This window comes from Pezoporus occidentalis, unplaced genomic scaffold, assembly GCF_034315485.1.
Source record: "Pezoporus occidentalis ecotype Australia unplaced genomic scaffold, CSIRO_AGI_Poc_V1 ctg9, whole genome shotgun sequence".
NCBI classification, from domain to species: domain Eukaryota; kingdom Metazoa; phylum Chordata; class Aves; order Psittaciformes; family Psittacidae; genus Pezoporus; species Pezoporus occidentalis.
This window is the reverse complement of record NW_026916262.1, coordinates 2,695,144-2,709,923: the sequence shown is the minus strand read 5'-3', so window position 1 is coordinate 2,709,923 and position 14,780 is coordinate 2,695,144. Positions and strand designations below refer to the sequence as shown.

The 14,780-nt window shown below is 38.7% G+C and overlaps 1 protein-coding gene across 1 annotated transcript; it reads right to left on the bottom strand.

The window, feature by feature from the left end:
* Positions 1-11,104: 11,104 nt before the first annotated feature.
* Positions 11,105-14,545, bottom strand: NDUFA4 (NDUFA4 mitochondrial complex associated). Its single transcript, XM_062604978.1, has 4 exons — positions 14,386-14,545; positions 13,675-13,763; positions 13,287-13,347; positions 11,105-11,324 (listed from the first exon to the last, which is right to left on the bottom strand). Exons 1-4 carry the CDS (start codon positions 14,425-14,427, stop codon positions 11,268-11,270), a joined length of 249 nt encoding a protein of 82 aa, XP_062460962.1. The 5' UTR covers positions 14,428-14,545; the 3' UTR covers positions 11,105-11,267.
* Between the last annotated feature and the right edge of the window lie 235 nt (positions 14,546-14,780).

The window sequence follows — 14,780 nt, the reverse complement described above, 5'->3', positions numbered from 1 at the left end:
ATTTTTGTGTTTGTAGATTAACATGAACCCTTTCTCCAGCTCCTTTCTATCTTATTTATTCAGGCTGCATGTTCTTTGGGAAAGGCCAATCTAGTATTAGGAGTATGCATTGGATCCTGGAGCTATCATAGTGAAAATGTTTAAAATTGAGTCTTTGAATAATCAGATTAGAATAAACACAGGGATAAGGATTTATAGCTGCCGGCGGAGTGTGAAATTTCTAAAACTACATAGTATACTACATAGTAAGGAGGGAAATTCAGGAGAATTTAGCAGCTGACAAAGGGATGTATCCTCTAACTCTTTGATCTCAAGGACTACAGGGTATTCAGGAAATACTTACCAAAAAAAAAAAATTATATAAAAAATAGAGAGTGTCACAACTGGTCATTTCCCTCTAGACTGCATGTGTTACTGTTTCTTAAACAGGCCATATCCCTGAATAAAAAACCAAAACAAACCCAACCCAAGTAACCAAGCAAAACCAGAGACAACAATAAAAAAGCAGGATTTCAAAGTCCTTTGTAATATTTTTTTTTTGGTGTTCAAAAGCTATTGCAAGAGGAATCATCACATATATAGTCTATATATAGTTGTTGGCAAAAATAGGGTAGCTATATACCTTAGAATAATGCCCAAAAAGTAAATCACAGTAACAACCAAAAGCATTAATTTCAGTGATAGCACATCTGCACTAAATGCAGCTTTCTCACTTCTTGGTGAATGCTTTCTGAGTAAGATCAAGAAAACGATTCTGATGGCTATAACTCTATCCTAAAGCAAGATGATCACTGAATCAGATAAACTATTAATCTGGTTAAAGCTTGTTGCTCCTATTTTGCCAAGGCTGAGGTGCTGTGCAGCAAAAAGCAGCCAGGACACTTCCTGCCAAGAGCCACACATCTCATGCATGTTTCATAAATATGTTCCTCCACTGAAAACAGAAGGATTAAGCAAACACTAGTTCAATTTGCAAAAGCTTTCACTATGAATAACTCCAACAGAAATCTTGGCTCTATTTAAAGCAACAGTAAATTCTCATTGCATTCAGTATGTCTAACATTTTACCTCTAATTTTTATCCACAATACAAACTCTTTCAATTTAAATGAGAATAAATTAGTAATATCAGTGCACTGAGTATGATGATGCCTATTTTTATTTCACTTCTTAAGCTTCTAAACCTCCAAGAGATGCCTTTTTACCATTAACTAAAATCTCCTTAAAATTTGCGTAGATTAATCCAAGCTTATGCCTGCATTAGAAGTTCACAGAAAATATTAACTCAAAGAAGCCAAGATATCACAATAAAGCTCTGCTATTTGTAACATAACATCACCACATGGTGAAAGTTTGTGTGAAATAGATCAGTTCTCAAGAAAGCACCTTTTATAGCAAGACAGGAGGTATTTCAACAAAATAGCAATGCTGTATTTAAAAGAGTATTGATAGAGTCCTCCTTTACTTCGAAAATCATAAACTTTATGCAAAAACGGAGAAATAAATATAAACATCAGCAAGGTTTGCTTTTCAAGCATGCTAGGATACCAATGTGGAATATTAAAACACCCTAAGAAATAGGCTTATTGCCTGATATGCATTATGACCATAATCACTACCATAGCACCTCACACTCTTGGGAAACCAGTGAAGAGAAGATAAAGAGAAATTTTCCTTCCCAGACAGTAAAATGGTAAGAGAGCTGTTCACAAACAGCCACTGTGCGACTGCAGTAGCCTCTGCTCCTCTAACGATGCACAGATGTACGTGCAGCTGGAAGGGCTTGGAAGGCTGGCACAGCACATCACTCAGTGGCCCTCTTCCAACCCTGGTGATGCAGAGCTCAGCCCTAGAAACCCTGCCTGCTGCTTGCCCAATGTGACTGTCTTTTAAGAACTGATGTCCCCATACAGATCCGGCTGCAAAAGAACTTACCATTTTCATGAAGAAAAGAAGAGCATATGCCATTTGAACACCATAGATGAGCGCTCTGCAGTGGCTGCATGCACCTCACCATGTTAATATGTAACATATCACCTAAAGTACAAGTATTACAACACATTTCATGTGTGTATACTATATCTAAGGCATGTATTATGTGTGCATATATGTGCATACTTTAGTAGAAATTATACTTACAGCTGCACAAAAATCACTTATTTATAATGCACATTGTATTTTGTAGTGTGCAAATAATCCTACAGCTCTTTTTTCTTCCATTCAAATAACCATCAAGGAAACAGTGCAAATCCTTCAGTCTTGCCCTTTAAAATCATTAAGCATGTTCTAGATTGCATAAATTTGCAAGGCAGAGGGCAGTGCTGCACAGCAGTAACTGAGATAGCTCTTAACAAGCTTGCCTGGAGACCAGCAGCCATGGCCTTACAGTAGTGCCAGGTAGCTCTGCTAGTCTGAGCAGATTCAGTGTGCTATGCTCATGTGGCTGGACTAATACCAGAGTGAAAAGAAAAGGCTGGTTTGCCCAAAGTCATATTGCTGTGTAATACAGCATTTTGCTAAATAGGTTTCCTTAAGGCTTAGGGCGTACTTGAAAGCGAACTCTCTGGTCCCTTAACTTATGGCATTAGCCAGCATATCCAAACACACCTCTCACCAGAAATCAGAAGTTAATTCTTCTCCTCTGTTGGAAGTTGCATGCATTAATTAGTCCTAAGAAAATTAATAGTCAAGATTGCTTTAAAAAAAGCAAGGCTTATTTGGCTTAGAAAACAGATATAAAATCCAAAATAGTATAACAATAGCAATTCTACAGAATTAATATCATAAGGTAAACAAAATTATGCAAAACCTGACCTTGGTGAAGTTAAATGTATGCATATACAAAATAGTAAATATACAAAGTAGCTCTAAAGGTCATCTCTGACCCCTTGGATTGATAAAGTGACTTTTGTGAATCATCTCTACTTGTGGTGGTTTAACCCCAGCTGGCAACTAAGCCCCACACAGCCGCTCACTCATTCTCCCCCTTTCGGATGGGGAAGAGAATCGGAAGGGTAGAGTGAGAAAACTCATCAGTTGAGATAAAGACAGTTTAATAAGTAAAGTAAAAGCTGCGTGTACAAACAAAACAAAGAATTCATTCACCACTTCCCATCAGCAGGCAGGTGTTCAGTCATTTCCAGGAAAAACAGAGCTCCATCATGTGTTAACGGGGGTACTTGGGAAGACAAACAACATCACTACCTATGTCCTCCCCTTCATTCTTCCCCCAGCTTTACATGCTGAGCATGACCTCATATGGTATGGGATATCGCTTGGGTCAGTGGGGGTCAGCTGTCCCGGCTGTGTCTCCTCCCAGCTTCCACAGCCCCAGTCTCCTCGCTGCTGGGGTGGAGTGAAGAGCAGAAAACGCCTTGACTCTGTGTAAGCACTGTGCAGCAACAATTAAAACATCCCTGCATTACCAATACTTTCCAGCACAAATTCAAAACGTAGCCCCATACCAATTACTGTGAAGAAAACTGGCTCTATCCCAGACAAAACCATCACAATACCCAACTGAAAATCCAGTTCTAAAGGAAAATGTTGGTCTCATCCAAAGCAATCATGAAACTCCGTTTGGCTGCAGTGACATGAAAATATCACCCTGGATGATCCTTCCTTCCTCCCTGACCCTAAAATATTAAAAGGCTCTTAATACAAAGCCTGCTGTAGCCTATGGGAAACTCTCTTTTAATTTAAGCAGGTTTTGTATCAGTCCTTGTACGATGTTACACAAAACTGGTTAGAACCAAGTAACGTTGTTCTGGATCTACAAAGATCCCTACTTGGTATTAACAATCTTTCAGTAGAAAACAAAGCACTAGAGAATACAAATACTTTTGTGTCCTTTACAGATGCACTTCTAAGTCAAATATGTATCTTATTATATTCTTTGTGCATGCAATGCCAACTTTTTTTGGTTTTAAGGTACCAAATCACATACTCATACAATGTTTAAACAGCTAATAATCTTCTAGGTATTTAATATACAGTGAATTCCACTTTTCAGATATTGTTTTGGCGAGGGTATGATACACCTTTTTGTTCAGAGAGGCCAGGTGTCCACCAGTGATCCTCAGTTTCTTGGTAGGTATTTTTGTATGAAGGCAATTTTCTATTTCAAATTCTTCAAAGTTTTACTTGAATCATTTAATTTTCCTGCTTACTCAGGAAGCAGGTGTCACAGCTGTAATGAGGTGGTGACTGGAAAAGGTGCTATTCCTTTTTAACACAAAAGTAGCCAGTGTTTCTAGCATGTCAAGAAATAGCATAGCCATAACAGAAGGAAAGCTCCTGACAAGCAGAAGATATATGAATGAAGAAGATTTCTCAGGCTAGTAAGCAGAAACCCTGGCTATCTAGCTGAAGAAAGGATAAGAACATAAAGACTGAAGACAAGAAAAATTGAGACCTTAGGCAACACATCTATACACATTTGTATACTGCTGTCTCTGAGCTTTTTTCATTTTCAATAAATGCAACACACAAACAAACAAAAAATCCATCCAATTTTCTGTGTCAAAATTCATGTAGAAAAACATTTCCCTGTGACAATAATTTGTAATGGAGAAATTCATTACGCTTCCACTGCACATTTTATATTCTCTGCTTTCCTATGCCTGAGTGAGTAGGCCACTTGTTTCTGTCTCTCCATTCTCCTTGTTTTGAATATAACAAATCTCTCTTTCTGGGGTCTCAAAAAGCTCATTCTTCTTTCCCATAAAAGCCTTCTATAATGACTGAGAAACACAGCAAAATACATCTATGCAGAACTTCAGATACACTACTGGACTGTTTATTTTGTGGTTTATGTGCACACAGGTAGATAATGGAATGTTAAGCTTCATCCAGGAGAGCTTCACTATTTATGAAGCATACTGTTTAAGCTCCATGAGCTGCTGAATGCAGCTACAAGACTCATTTGACTGCTAGGGCAAGCACCTAGGCTTCAGGATTAGGAGGTCTATTGCTATATACAATATAAATCATATCTACCTGCCTGACCACTGCATGCTGTGTTCCATGGTAGAAGTATTTCTTTGGCAAGATAATCCTCTAATTTTGAGGATCCCATTGCAATTTGTACTCTATTCTTTGTCAGCTCAAGCTCAGGTTATTAAATTGCAGAATTTGTAAGAACTTGACTAATCTTTGCTCCAGCTAGCAGACCAGTTGTGAAATATTTGATTTGATATGGGAAACAGGTAAGGTTTGAGTCATCTTTTTTATCCTCTCTATCTAAATATTGCACAGCCGTCTAGATCACTTTTAAGCTCACAGCTGCTGTAGCCTGGACCATTAGTCAGCTCCTGATTTACCCCCTCTGCCAGGGATTGATAAAAGCAAACCATTGCCAGGGTGCTGGAATAAAGAGCAGTTCGGGTGGTGGTTTTTCACTACCTATCCACCCATCCATCCATCCATCCAAAAGACTCCTTTCGTGTTTATAGGTTGTGCCACCAGCATAAAACAGCTCCCGAAAATTTTGTCTCTCCTTATTTTGGGGAGAGAGATGTTCAACTGCTTACTCTGTGACACTGTATTACAGAAAAAGGGATGTAGGCCCTTCTCCAATACTGCATAACAATTTGCTGAACAACTCCTTCTGGTGACTCAGCTGTTAAATTTTCATACGTAAAAATAAAATTGGATACAAGATGGAAGATCTTCTGAAACCCTTTTCCTGTTCAAAGGTGTAAGACAAGTTTTGATCAGGTACAATAAGGTATGGTGAGATATAAAATACTAGGATCTTAAGCTAATACAAATCATTACTGACACTGAAATCATTAGGAGAAAGTATATCAAAATACATACAGCTGAGGTACGATTTGTATGTACATTTTACATAGATCTTACTTAGAAAAATTAAAGCTTGAAGAATACCATTACAAGGCTATGTAGGCAGAAATGCTATTTCCAAATTAATCATAAACCTGGTTTTATTTTTATTTCACACCATTGCATTAATACAAACTTGTCATTAGCAGTCTAAATTCAGAACAAGGTGCACCAGACCTTCTTCTGCAGTCACTCTGCTTCTTTATTTTGAATAGTAATTTAAACCCACTGGAACATCATGCTTGCTTTTATTCTCAACCTAATTCTCACTGCATCCTAATAGGCCAAGCAGTCACGGTATGTGTGATGAACAACTCCTGCATTTCTTAAAAACATGTAGAAACTGATGGACATAAACAGAGAAAGCTCCTGCACCAAAATGAAAAACTTGGTGCAATGGATGTAAAAAGTGATTCAGCTCCATATCCCTCTTCAGTCAAATGTATGTTACTATTTATTTTTTTTTCCTCTGGAATAATTTGTGAACTTACCTGGGCTTTTATTAAGGGGAGGGAGAGGTATGATCTGCATCTGCAGAAAACCACTTCAGTAACTGATCCCTGGTCATTTTAAGCACATTCTCTCTCTTGCTGGGATGAATTTTCCTCCCCTAAACTTCAGAAATGCTAGGAAGTTAAATCTGTTTGACACATTATGAAGACAAGAAGGGGATTATCCCCTGAACCCCCTATCAAAATCCCATAGACTACCATGAGATGTGATACTAGAGTAGGAAGTCTGAAATTGGGATGAAAAGCTGTTTTATTCCTGGTGATAATGAGTTCTGCTACTTTCCTGCTCTCAGTCTAGGGAAAAAAAAAAAAAAAATGTTATCAGTACTGAGGAAATCTTATTAGATTCAACCCCATTTTAAACAGCTAGGACCAAAATCTTCATTCAGACACACTGGTGCCACCCCATTAAATTCCAGCAGTGGCACCACTGGTAGAGAAAAATGGCACTCAGATTTTTCACCATTAAGTAATCTGTTTTCATTACCTTCTCAGCAGTTTGTTTCATTTGCCTGCAGTAGGGAAAGTAAAATTAGAAAACATTTCATGTTCATAGTTATTTTGCTTCGACATGAAAAAAACAAGTCTATAAATTTGCCTATTGGGTTATGCCTTGTGCAGTTCTCTTGTAAAGTTGTCTTTACATTATAGTGATGAACTGTAAATGGTGTAGTGCATTATTTTGTCCAAAGTAATTCAAATTAATGATCCTAGAAATATTATTTGAGGTGTCTATGTTATAAAGCATTGCCAATAGTCATGACTATTACCAGCAGAATTTCTATTCTCCTTTGTAATGTATGCATTGCCATGTGATAATAAACTATTTTACAATCATGTTCAGAACCTGCAGTCTTTTGCTGGAGTTTCACATGTGAGTCTTGTATCAGTACTGGTAGTAAATGAGTGGCAGGTAAATACTGATAACAAACTATCAAAAGTCTGAATGTTTTGTTCTCGTCTTGACTTGCGTACTTAAATTTTCATTTCACATTACCTAAAGTAATACTGATTCTGACTGAAAATAGAAGAAAAAAAACCCCAACCCATGTAACTCAAAATGCAGTGAGATCTCCTAGGCTCTCCAGCTTGTAACTGTGAGAATGACATGAGCTTAAAAACTCTAAAAATTACCTGTTAGTTTCATTCACATGAAACTTTAAAAAAGGAAGAAGAAAAAATGTATAACACTCTTGTGGTTTAGACAAATGTTACTCTGGATGCTAAAACCAGACTTGGTTCTCATGAATGAAAGGAAACTGTATTTTTTCGCATTCTACTGGCTCATGTCATTCTTGCTAAGAAAGCGTTAAGCTTTACCAACCACAGTGAATAATATTATGAAATTATAAAAAAATCCACAAAGTTCATCATCAGTTGGATGGCACCAGAATTAACACACATTTGGAAAACATGCCATCATAGTGGCATCCAGAGGCACTCTTAAGAATCTTAGAGATCAGAGGAGGAGATGAAATGATTTGAGCTTCATATGAACATCTCATGAATAAATACTGATGCCAGGACCACTTCCAAGGAAAAGCAGACTGAGTGTGAAATCAGAAAAGCATTAAAGCAGCTTCTGGATTTCAAAAAGAGAGGTCTAAAGAGTAAGCTTTTCTGTTAAGCAATATTAAAAAAAAAAAAAAAGCTCTATTATGGCAATGATGCAAGTGAATCCCTATTTTTTTTTTTTTTTTGAGTTCTCATAGACCTGCTGTGCTTCACTTTGTCTTGGAGAAGTCTTCTAGCTCATACAATTGCTTTCATAATAAGGCTGGCCAATGAGTAGAAACAATAACTTTGCGTGCACTTGCACCTATCTTTCTTTTTTCCTAGAACTCATTTTCTGTTCTAACTACTTTTTAAATTCCTTTAAGAACTTTTCAACCTTTCTTTCTGACAAATTATTACAGTCCAATCAGCACTAAACACACATTTGCTTAGTTTTAAAGGTCATTCAATAGTCACACACCAAACTATCTTTAAAGGTAAAGCAGAGCCTGAAAACATCTGAAATCTATTTCCTCAGATGACATTTGCCTAGAAATGCTATGCAAAATTTAAATTATTTTTAATATCAGGCACACCCTTCTAATTTCTTAGAGGCAGTAAGATATTTAACGCTCACAAGGAACTTTCCTCACTGCAGGCAAATAACACAAATCCAACTTACTGGCTATACGAAAAATACAACCAAAGGCAATACACTGCAACTTGCTGCAGAGTGTGTTCATGTGCCAAAACTATGGAAACCTGTCATTCTTTCTGTCCTAGGTGAGCAGTTAATTTCAGATTTGGTCACCCTTCTGCATCTCAGGATCACTGATAAGGAGGTGCAGAATAATCTGACAGTGGCAGGCAAAATGCTGTATTGTAAAAATAACAGACAAATCTTCTGTCTGTGGCTCATTAACAAGACACACAGGCCAGGCCTACACTGATCATTCAAAATAAACCTGACACAAACTGGAGGTTAGCAGCTGTATCTATCTTGGCCAAAACATAGACAGCAGAGTATCAGCCTTTTTAAGGTAACAGGACATCAGTTTGAGCAAAATTACAAGTCACAGTGTTAATGAAGGACCTCAGTTTGGGATTTAGTCATTTTATAAAAGTTAATAGCCAAAGATGAACATTAAAAGCTAAAATAAAAAAAACTAAACTGCAATCACTTCATGATGTCTACAGGGAATACCATCTTTGACTTCATGGAGAAGAAAGAGTTAGAAGATGGTTTTAAAGAAGCTTTAAAGATGCTTAAATATTTTAATATAGATGGAATATTGCCAAGCTGTGGAAACAGTTCTCTTTCAGAAACAGTACACTACAAAAACGCAAAGAAACATACTGAGAGACCACTAGTGAGCAGTTATAAACTAAGGCCAAGCACGTGCTTTGGTTTTACATGGAACAAATAGTTCCTCTGTCCCTAAGGAAAACTCAGAATAGAAAAAGGTAAGCAAGAATTTGAGGCCTTGCAGGTCTGGAATTTTATGAAATAAAAAAAGGAAACAGGGATTAACAAATTAACAAATGCAATAAACTTGCATTTGTAAGTTTAAAACCAACCAAGCCAACAAATACCTCCCTCCCCCAAACTACTAAGGAAATAATAACAGATCACTAAGACAGATCAACCCATAAGTTAACTATAAAATATCAAAAAATGTGGAACTTCTAGGGATCTGAAGAACACATAATGTCATACTACCAATAATGTTGATGAATTTCAATGCTTGTAGATCCCAAAGCTGAAGATTTAGGCAAGCGATGAATTTCTGCCCACAGAATAACTTAATACAGACTTCCTGTAAATACTGCAGTGAGAAATTAGTCCCATGGAACCAAAAAATAGTAGTATGCTTGTATGAAAATAATGTTGTTGGACAAGCTGCTGTCACAGAAAATATGCAGCATTCTTCATTTGACCCAGTTTCCTTTTGGAAATTATTTAACCTTTTAAAATTACTGAATATTTCAAGCATTAAAATTGAGAAAGAAACAGAATTTTTATGACACTTAATAGTTTTATGTTAGGCAAGTACAGTGACTATTGACCATTACCACTTAAAATAGGACAGAAGGAAATATTGCAACACAACCACCTACTTCCCCAAAATATTCGGATAGCAACCACAGTCCCCAAGGACACTAACAGACTGTACCCACCACTGTAAACTTCATCTCAGTCATAACACTCATTTGCTTCTTCAGACTCCCCAAAAGCCTATCAAACAAGTGAAAACTTCAAGTACATCTACCATTTTGGTATATAATGAAGATGATCTGAACTGCTACCAAAGAAACCCCAAGATTTTTTCATATAAAATACGAAGTCTCTGCAAATACTGTTAATTTGCTGTCAGTTACTACAGAATAGTTTTTCTTCTGTTGCTGCTCAGTTTGTTAATATATCTGTCAGCTATGGTTATCCGCATTCTCAAGAGTCTACTTTTAAGTGGACTGAAACATACCAAGACAGGAATAGCTGTACAGTCAGATAGTCCAGAATGACATCCCTTACCCAAGAATATATCAGATGCTCACAGAAAAGCACAAAGAAGAATCTACTGATAGTTACAGACTTACAAGACTTAGCCATGCACTGAAATACGAGAATTCACCCTTGCCAAAAGGTGTTTTTGCACTTACATGAAAATCTAATTTCTCAAATCCTGTACCCTGCTCTGCTTAGGATGTGCTTCCCTTCCTTAAAAGTGTAATCCACAGGGAATCTTGAATATGTTCCTAGAATTTTATTTTTTCCAATATTCAAGATTGTCTTAACAAACTGCTTACAAAAAAGCTTAAAAACTGCTTAAAAAAAGCAACCAACCAACCCACAAATCAGAAAAAATAAATATAAGAAACAACCCTTTGCACAACTTGGTGCTTCCCCCCTTTCCACCTTCCCTCCAGCAACGTATAGCAACATCTTTTGCCTCCCTGCTGGACAATGACTTCTTAGCATTGATTTTTTCGCTACCAAAGCTTTTTAAAGTAGAAAAAATCAGGTACAACTAAAAAAATACACATATACGCACACACAAACACATGCTTTCAAATTCTTGCAGACTGGTGTACTGCATGGACATGCAATTTCTTCTCTGAAGTCAACAGACTGTGTATAAAGCCCATCAAGACAACTCTGCTTTCTTGTTGAGAAATTAGCTTTTGCTTACTATTTGATCATACCAACTGTTAATAGGAGGATATTCTCATTTTGCAAAGTTAAAGAGCAGACACTTCAAGTTTCAGATGTTTATTAGGCCTCATCAAAAACTTTCAAACACATGATTAAGTGCAGTGTGAGGCAAGTTTGATTATTTCCAGGATGATAAAGCATGACAATTGTGCGGATGACTTTTGGAAGACCTTTCTGTGCAGCTTATGGAGATGAGTGTGCTGTTCAGAAGTCAGGACGGTCCTTTTTCAGTCTACTGTAGTCTACGTTAACTGAGTAGAACTAGGAAAGAGAGGGGGGAAAAAAATGAGTATCCATTTTCCATAGTATTTACTAAAAAACATACATAATTTGAACTCATGTCAGGAAGCTGAAATCACAGTTTGAGTCTGGACACTAAACCTTTGAGAAGCAGTAACATTTTAACACTATCTTCATTCTGCATACAGTACTAGAAGCTCTGCATTTAAAATGAGGCAGTGCTTGTGTCTACAACTAGAGAAAACCCTGTATATCTCTTGTTTAAACCCAAGAATTAAAAGCGCATTCACAGGAAGTTCTTACAGTAGCGCTGAGTTTATCTTTTGTGCCCCCAAATCTATGTGTTTCTGTATACTGAAGCACCACCTTGCTTGCCAAGTGGCACAAAGCACGGTGTACACAATGAGATCACAAGTGAACATTTTAGAGCACTCCTGCAAAAGTTTGGTTTAAGTATCTGCATCCAGAACTGTAAGATATGACAAGGAGGAAGGAAAGTAAGAATAGATCCTTTCACACTCTCAGTTTGTATTAATAAAGTTGGATCCCATTATAAGCAATTCAAAACAGCCCAAGCAATCAGTGAGGACAATGAGTCTCCAGACTAGAAGCATATTTTGGCATCCCAGACTGACTTGACATCAGCCATGTGACGCTTCAGCTTTTCTTCAAGAATAAAAAAATATTTGTCTATTAGCTTATTTTTAGTTATGACCAAATGTAGTATTTCTTTTTACTTCCTCAGAGAAAACAAAACAGCCTCCAGCACACTCAAATTAAACCTTTCTGTGAAAATCCTACAGTAATGATCAGATCTTCAACTGTTTGGGAAGACTGAGGAAGTTGACACACCTCCTTAGTCCTTTTTGTAAACTTGAGAGAAGTTTACAAAAGAAAAAACAACTGCACCAAGCATTAAAACTTGTATCACAGCTTTTTACTCAACAGTCATCCTCAGTTTAAGAGTATCTGCTTTTCCATTTCCCACAGTGCAGATATGGGAGAAAAAAATCACCAATGATACACACACACCCAAATATGGTAAACCGCAAGGTTGTGTTTGCATGCTAAGAGAGAAGAGGAATGCTACACAAGGCATTCACGCCTTAACAGAATTTGTGCTGTGCACCCAGTTAAATTTGCCTCTTTTAGACACTTAAGAAACAGTAACACTCCAGAAACAGCAATGAAAACAAAGTATTGTGTTCCCCTGGACCTTGAGGGGAGTCACAACATACCTTATTTTGGAGAGTGGGGTTTTTTTGCTTATTTCAGCAGTTGGAATGGTAAGATATGGCACTGACCAGACACTAGCTTTGAAAACATTGTAGGTTTATTTTTTTAATAGCTTAAAGATAATCCTTAACTATTCTTAACAGGAACCTAATAAAATAGCACTTTAGTAAAAACGTAATAAAACCATAATTTCTGCAAACCACCAAATGTTTTACACATCTTTGCTTGCTTCCTCAAGAGTTCACGGAAATAACTTGATTACTTAAAGAACACTGCTACTACATCCAGTTACTTACAGACAAGTGTTTTGTTTCCAAACAGTCAACTGTAGAACTGAATTAGTATTTATGTTACAGACTGACATTTTCCTGCTGTGCTTCTCATGAGTAAAGGCCAACAGTTTAAAGCTTAGAAAGCTTTAGTTCAGAACTTACACAGTTTTGTCCTTCTCCCTGTAGTTTATTTCTGAGTATTATGAGCTGATATATTCTTCCTCTCACATATGATTCCTCTTTTTCTCCGAGTGTAATATATACGACTGCTTCCATACAGAATTCTTTCAACCCATTACCAACCAACTCTAGAAAAATTTTAATTCTCAACCCAGCGCTCTCTGCTTGGAGTTCTAAAGACAAGCAAACATTGCACAGCAGAGGAAATACATTACTCATTCAGCTACTTCCCAATATACTTAAACATCTTAAAGCAGTGATTTTATGTATCTTAAAGCAGTGATTTTATGTTTACCTTGTACTGATCACTGGGAGCCAGCTTGTTCCAAGGTTCTGGATTATTTGTCTTGTCCCAGCTATTGAGAAATATAAGATAGAAGAATATATTAAGAAAAATCAAACTACCTTCAAAATAAATAAAATTCATATGTGGTTATTAGGCCATGAAGTGTCACCCATCCAAGTACATTTACACAGAAAAAGATGCACTCCTTTGCTAGCAGTCTCTAAATATCATACGATAAACAAACAAATCTTCCGATCAAGGAAATATCCTCACACTTAGTGCCAATGATACTGGAGCAAGATATTAAGGCCTCCAGAAACATAAAAAACAAAGCAGTGAAGTTTACTTTAATATATGCAGCAAATGGACTGGGCACTGTGAATTATTTTATACATACCAGACATCAGGGTTGAACATTGCCAAACGCATAAGATACAGGCCTGCGCCAACGCCTCCAGATCCGATGATCAAAAACAGAGGGATCAACTTTAAGAAAAAAACAAAAATGTTACACCAGAATATAACAAATAGTATTATTACCTAGCATTTCTAGCTAGCACGGTGACAAACCAAAGAGCAAGCTCACATACTTTGCGCCGTAATGCACAGCCCTCTAAACCCCTGACATAAGCTTCCTGTGTGCAGGACATGCCTGGGGTCAGGGAGATTAGCAGCTATGAAGAGGGAGATGCGGAAAACATACTGCTACATGCAGGACAACCAAACGTGCTGTAACAGCACATTCCACTGTCCAAAACAGTCCCTACTATTGTATCCCTGATCATAAAGAAATCGCGAGTGGGGGAGTGTAAGGAAAGAGCCGAGCAGGATCAGTGACAGAGCCACCTTGACCGTCGCTGCTGCATTACGAGAAGGACCCACATATACTACAAAAAGAGAAGGACGTGGCGGTGTCTCCCGGACGAGCCCTGAGCTGCCCCCACGCCGTCAGTCCCGGCCAGCCGGAGGGGGCAAGCATCCGGAGGGAAAGGAGATGGACAAACGTGGAGAAGGGCGGCCGAAGGGCCGAGGGCAACGACCGCCGCCGGGGCGGGAGAGCGCAGGGCGGGGAGGGCGGCCCGCCGGGACACGGCCGCCGGGCACTCACGCTGGGGTGCTTCTTGGCGTGGCTGATGATAACGCGAAACATGGCGGCAGCAGGCGAAGATCTCCCTTTCTACCAGACTCCAGAACCCGTCCTCCCCTACAGCTGCCGAGGCCCAATGTCACCCGAGGCCCCCGGCACAGCAGGTGCCCGCAGCTGCAGCCCGGATGTAGCAGCTTCGGCGTTCGCCTGTCCGCCATCCTCCGCGGCATCCCTGGCCCGCGCTCTCCGCGGCAGCCCTCTCCGACACTGCCAGCACTCCGGGCTCCGCAGCTCCTGTGCTAGCGGGCCCCCGGCCGGCAAAGCGCGCGGAGAACAGGCACCTGCAGGGGCACCCCAAACCCTCTGCAGGGCACTGAGCAGGCGCCACCGCCCAGCAGCGTCCCGCCGCTTCGCCC

Bases quoted from the DNA above. Each gene is read 5' to 3' on its own strand.
- NDUFA4 (XM_062604978.1), bottom strand. From the start codon at position 14,427: ATGTTTCGCGTTATCATCAGCCACGCCAAGAAGCACCCCAGC. The intron at 13,764-14,385 runs GTGAGTGCCCGG...TTTTTCTTAAAG, and splicing joins ACGCCAAGAAGCACCCCAGC to TTGATCCCTCTGTTTTTGAT. The intron at 13,348-13,674 runs GTATGTATAAAA...ATTTCTCAATAG, and splicing joins ATGTTCAACCCTGATGTCTG to CTGGGACAAGACAAATAATC.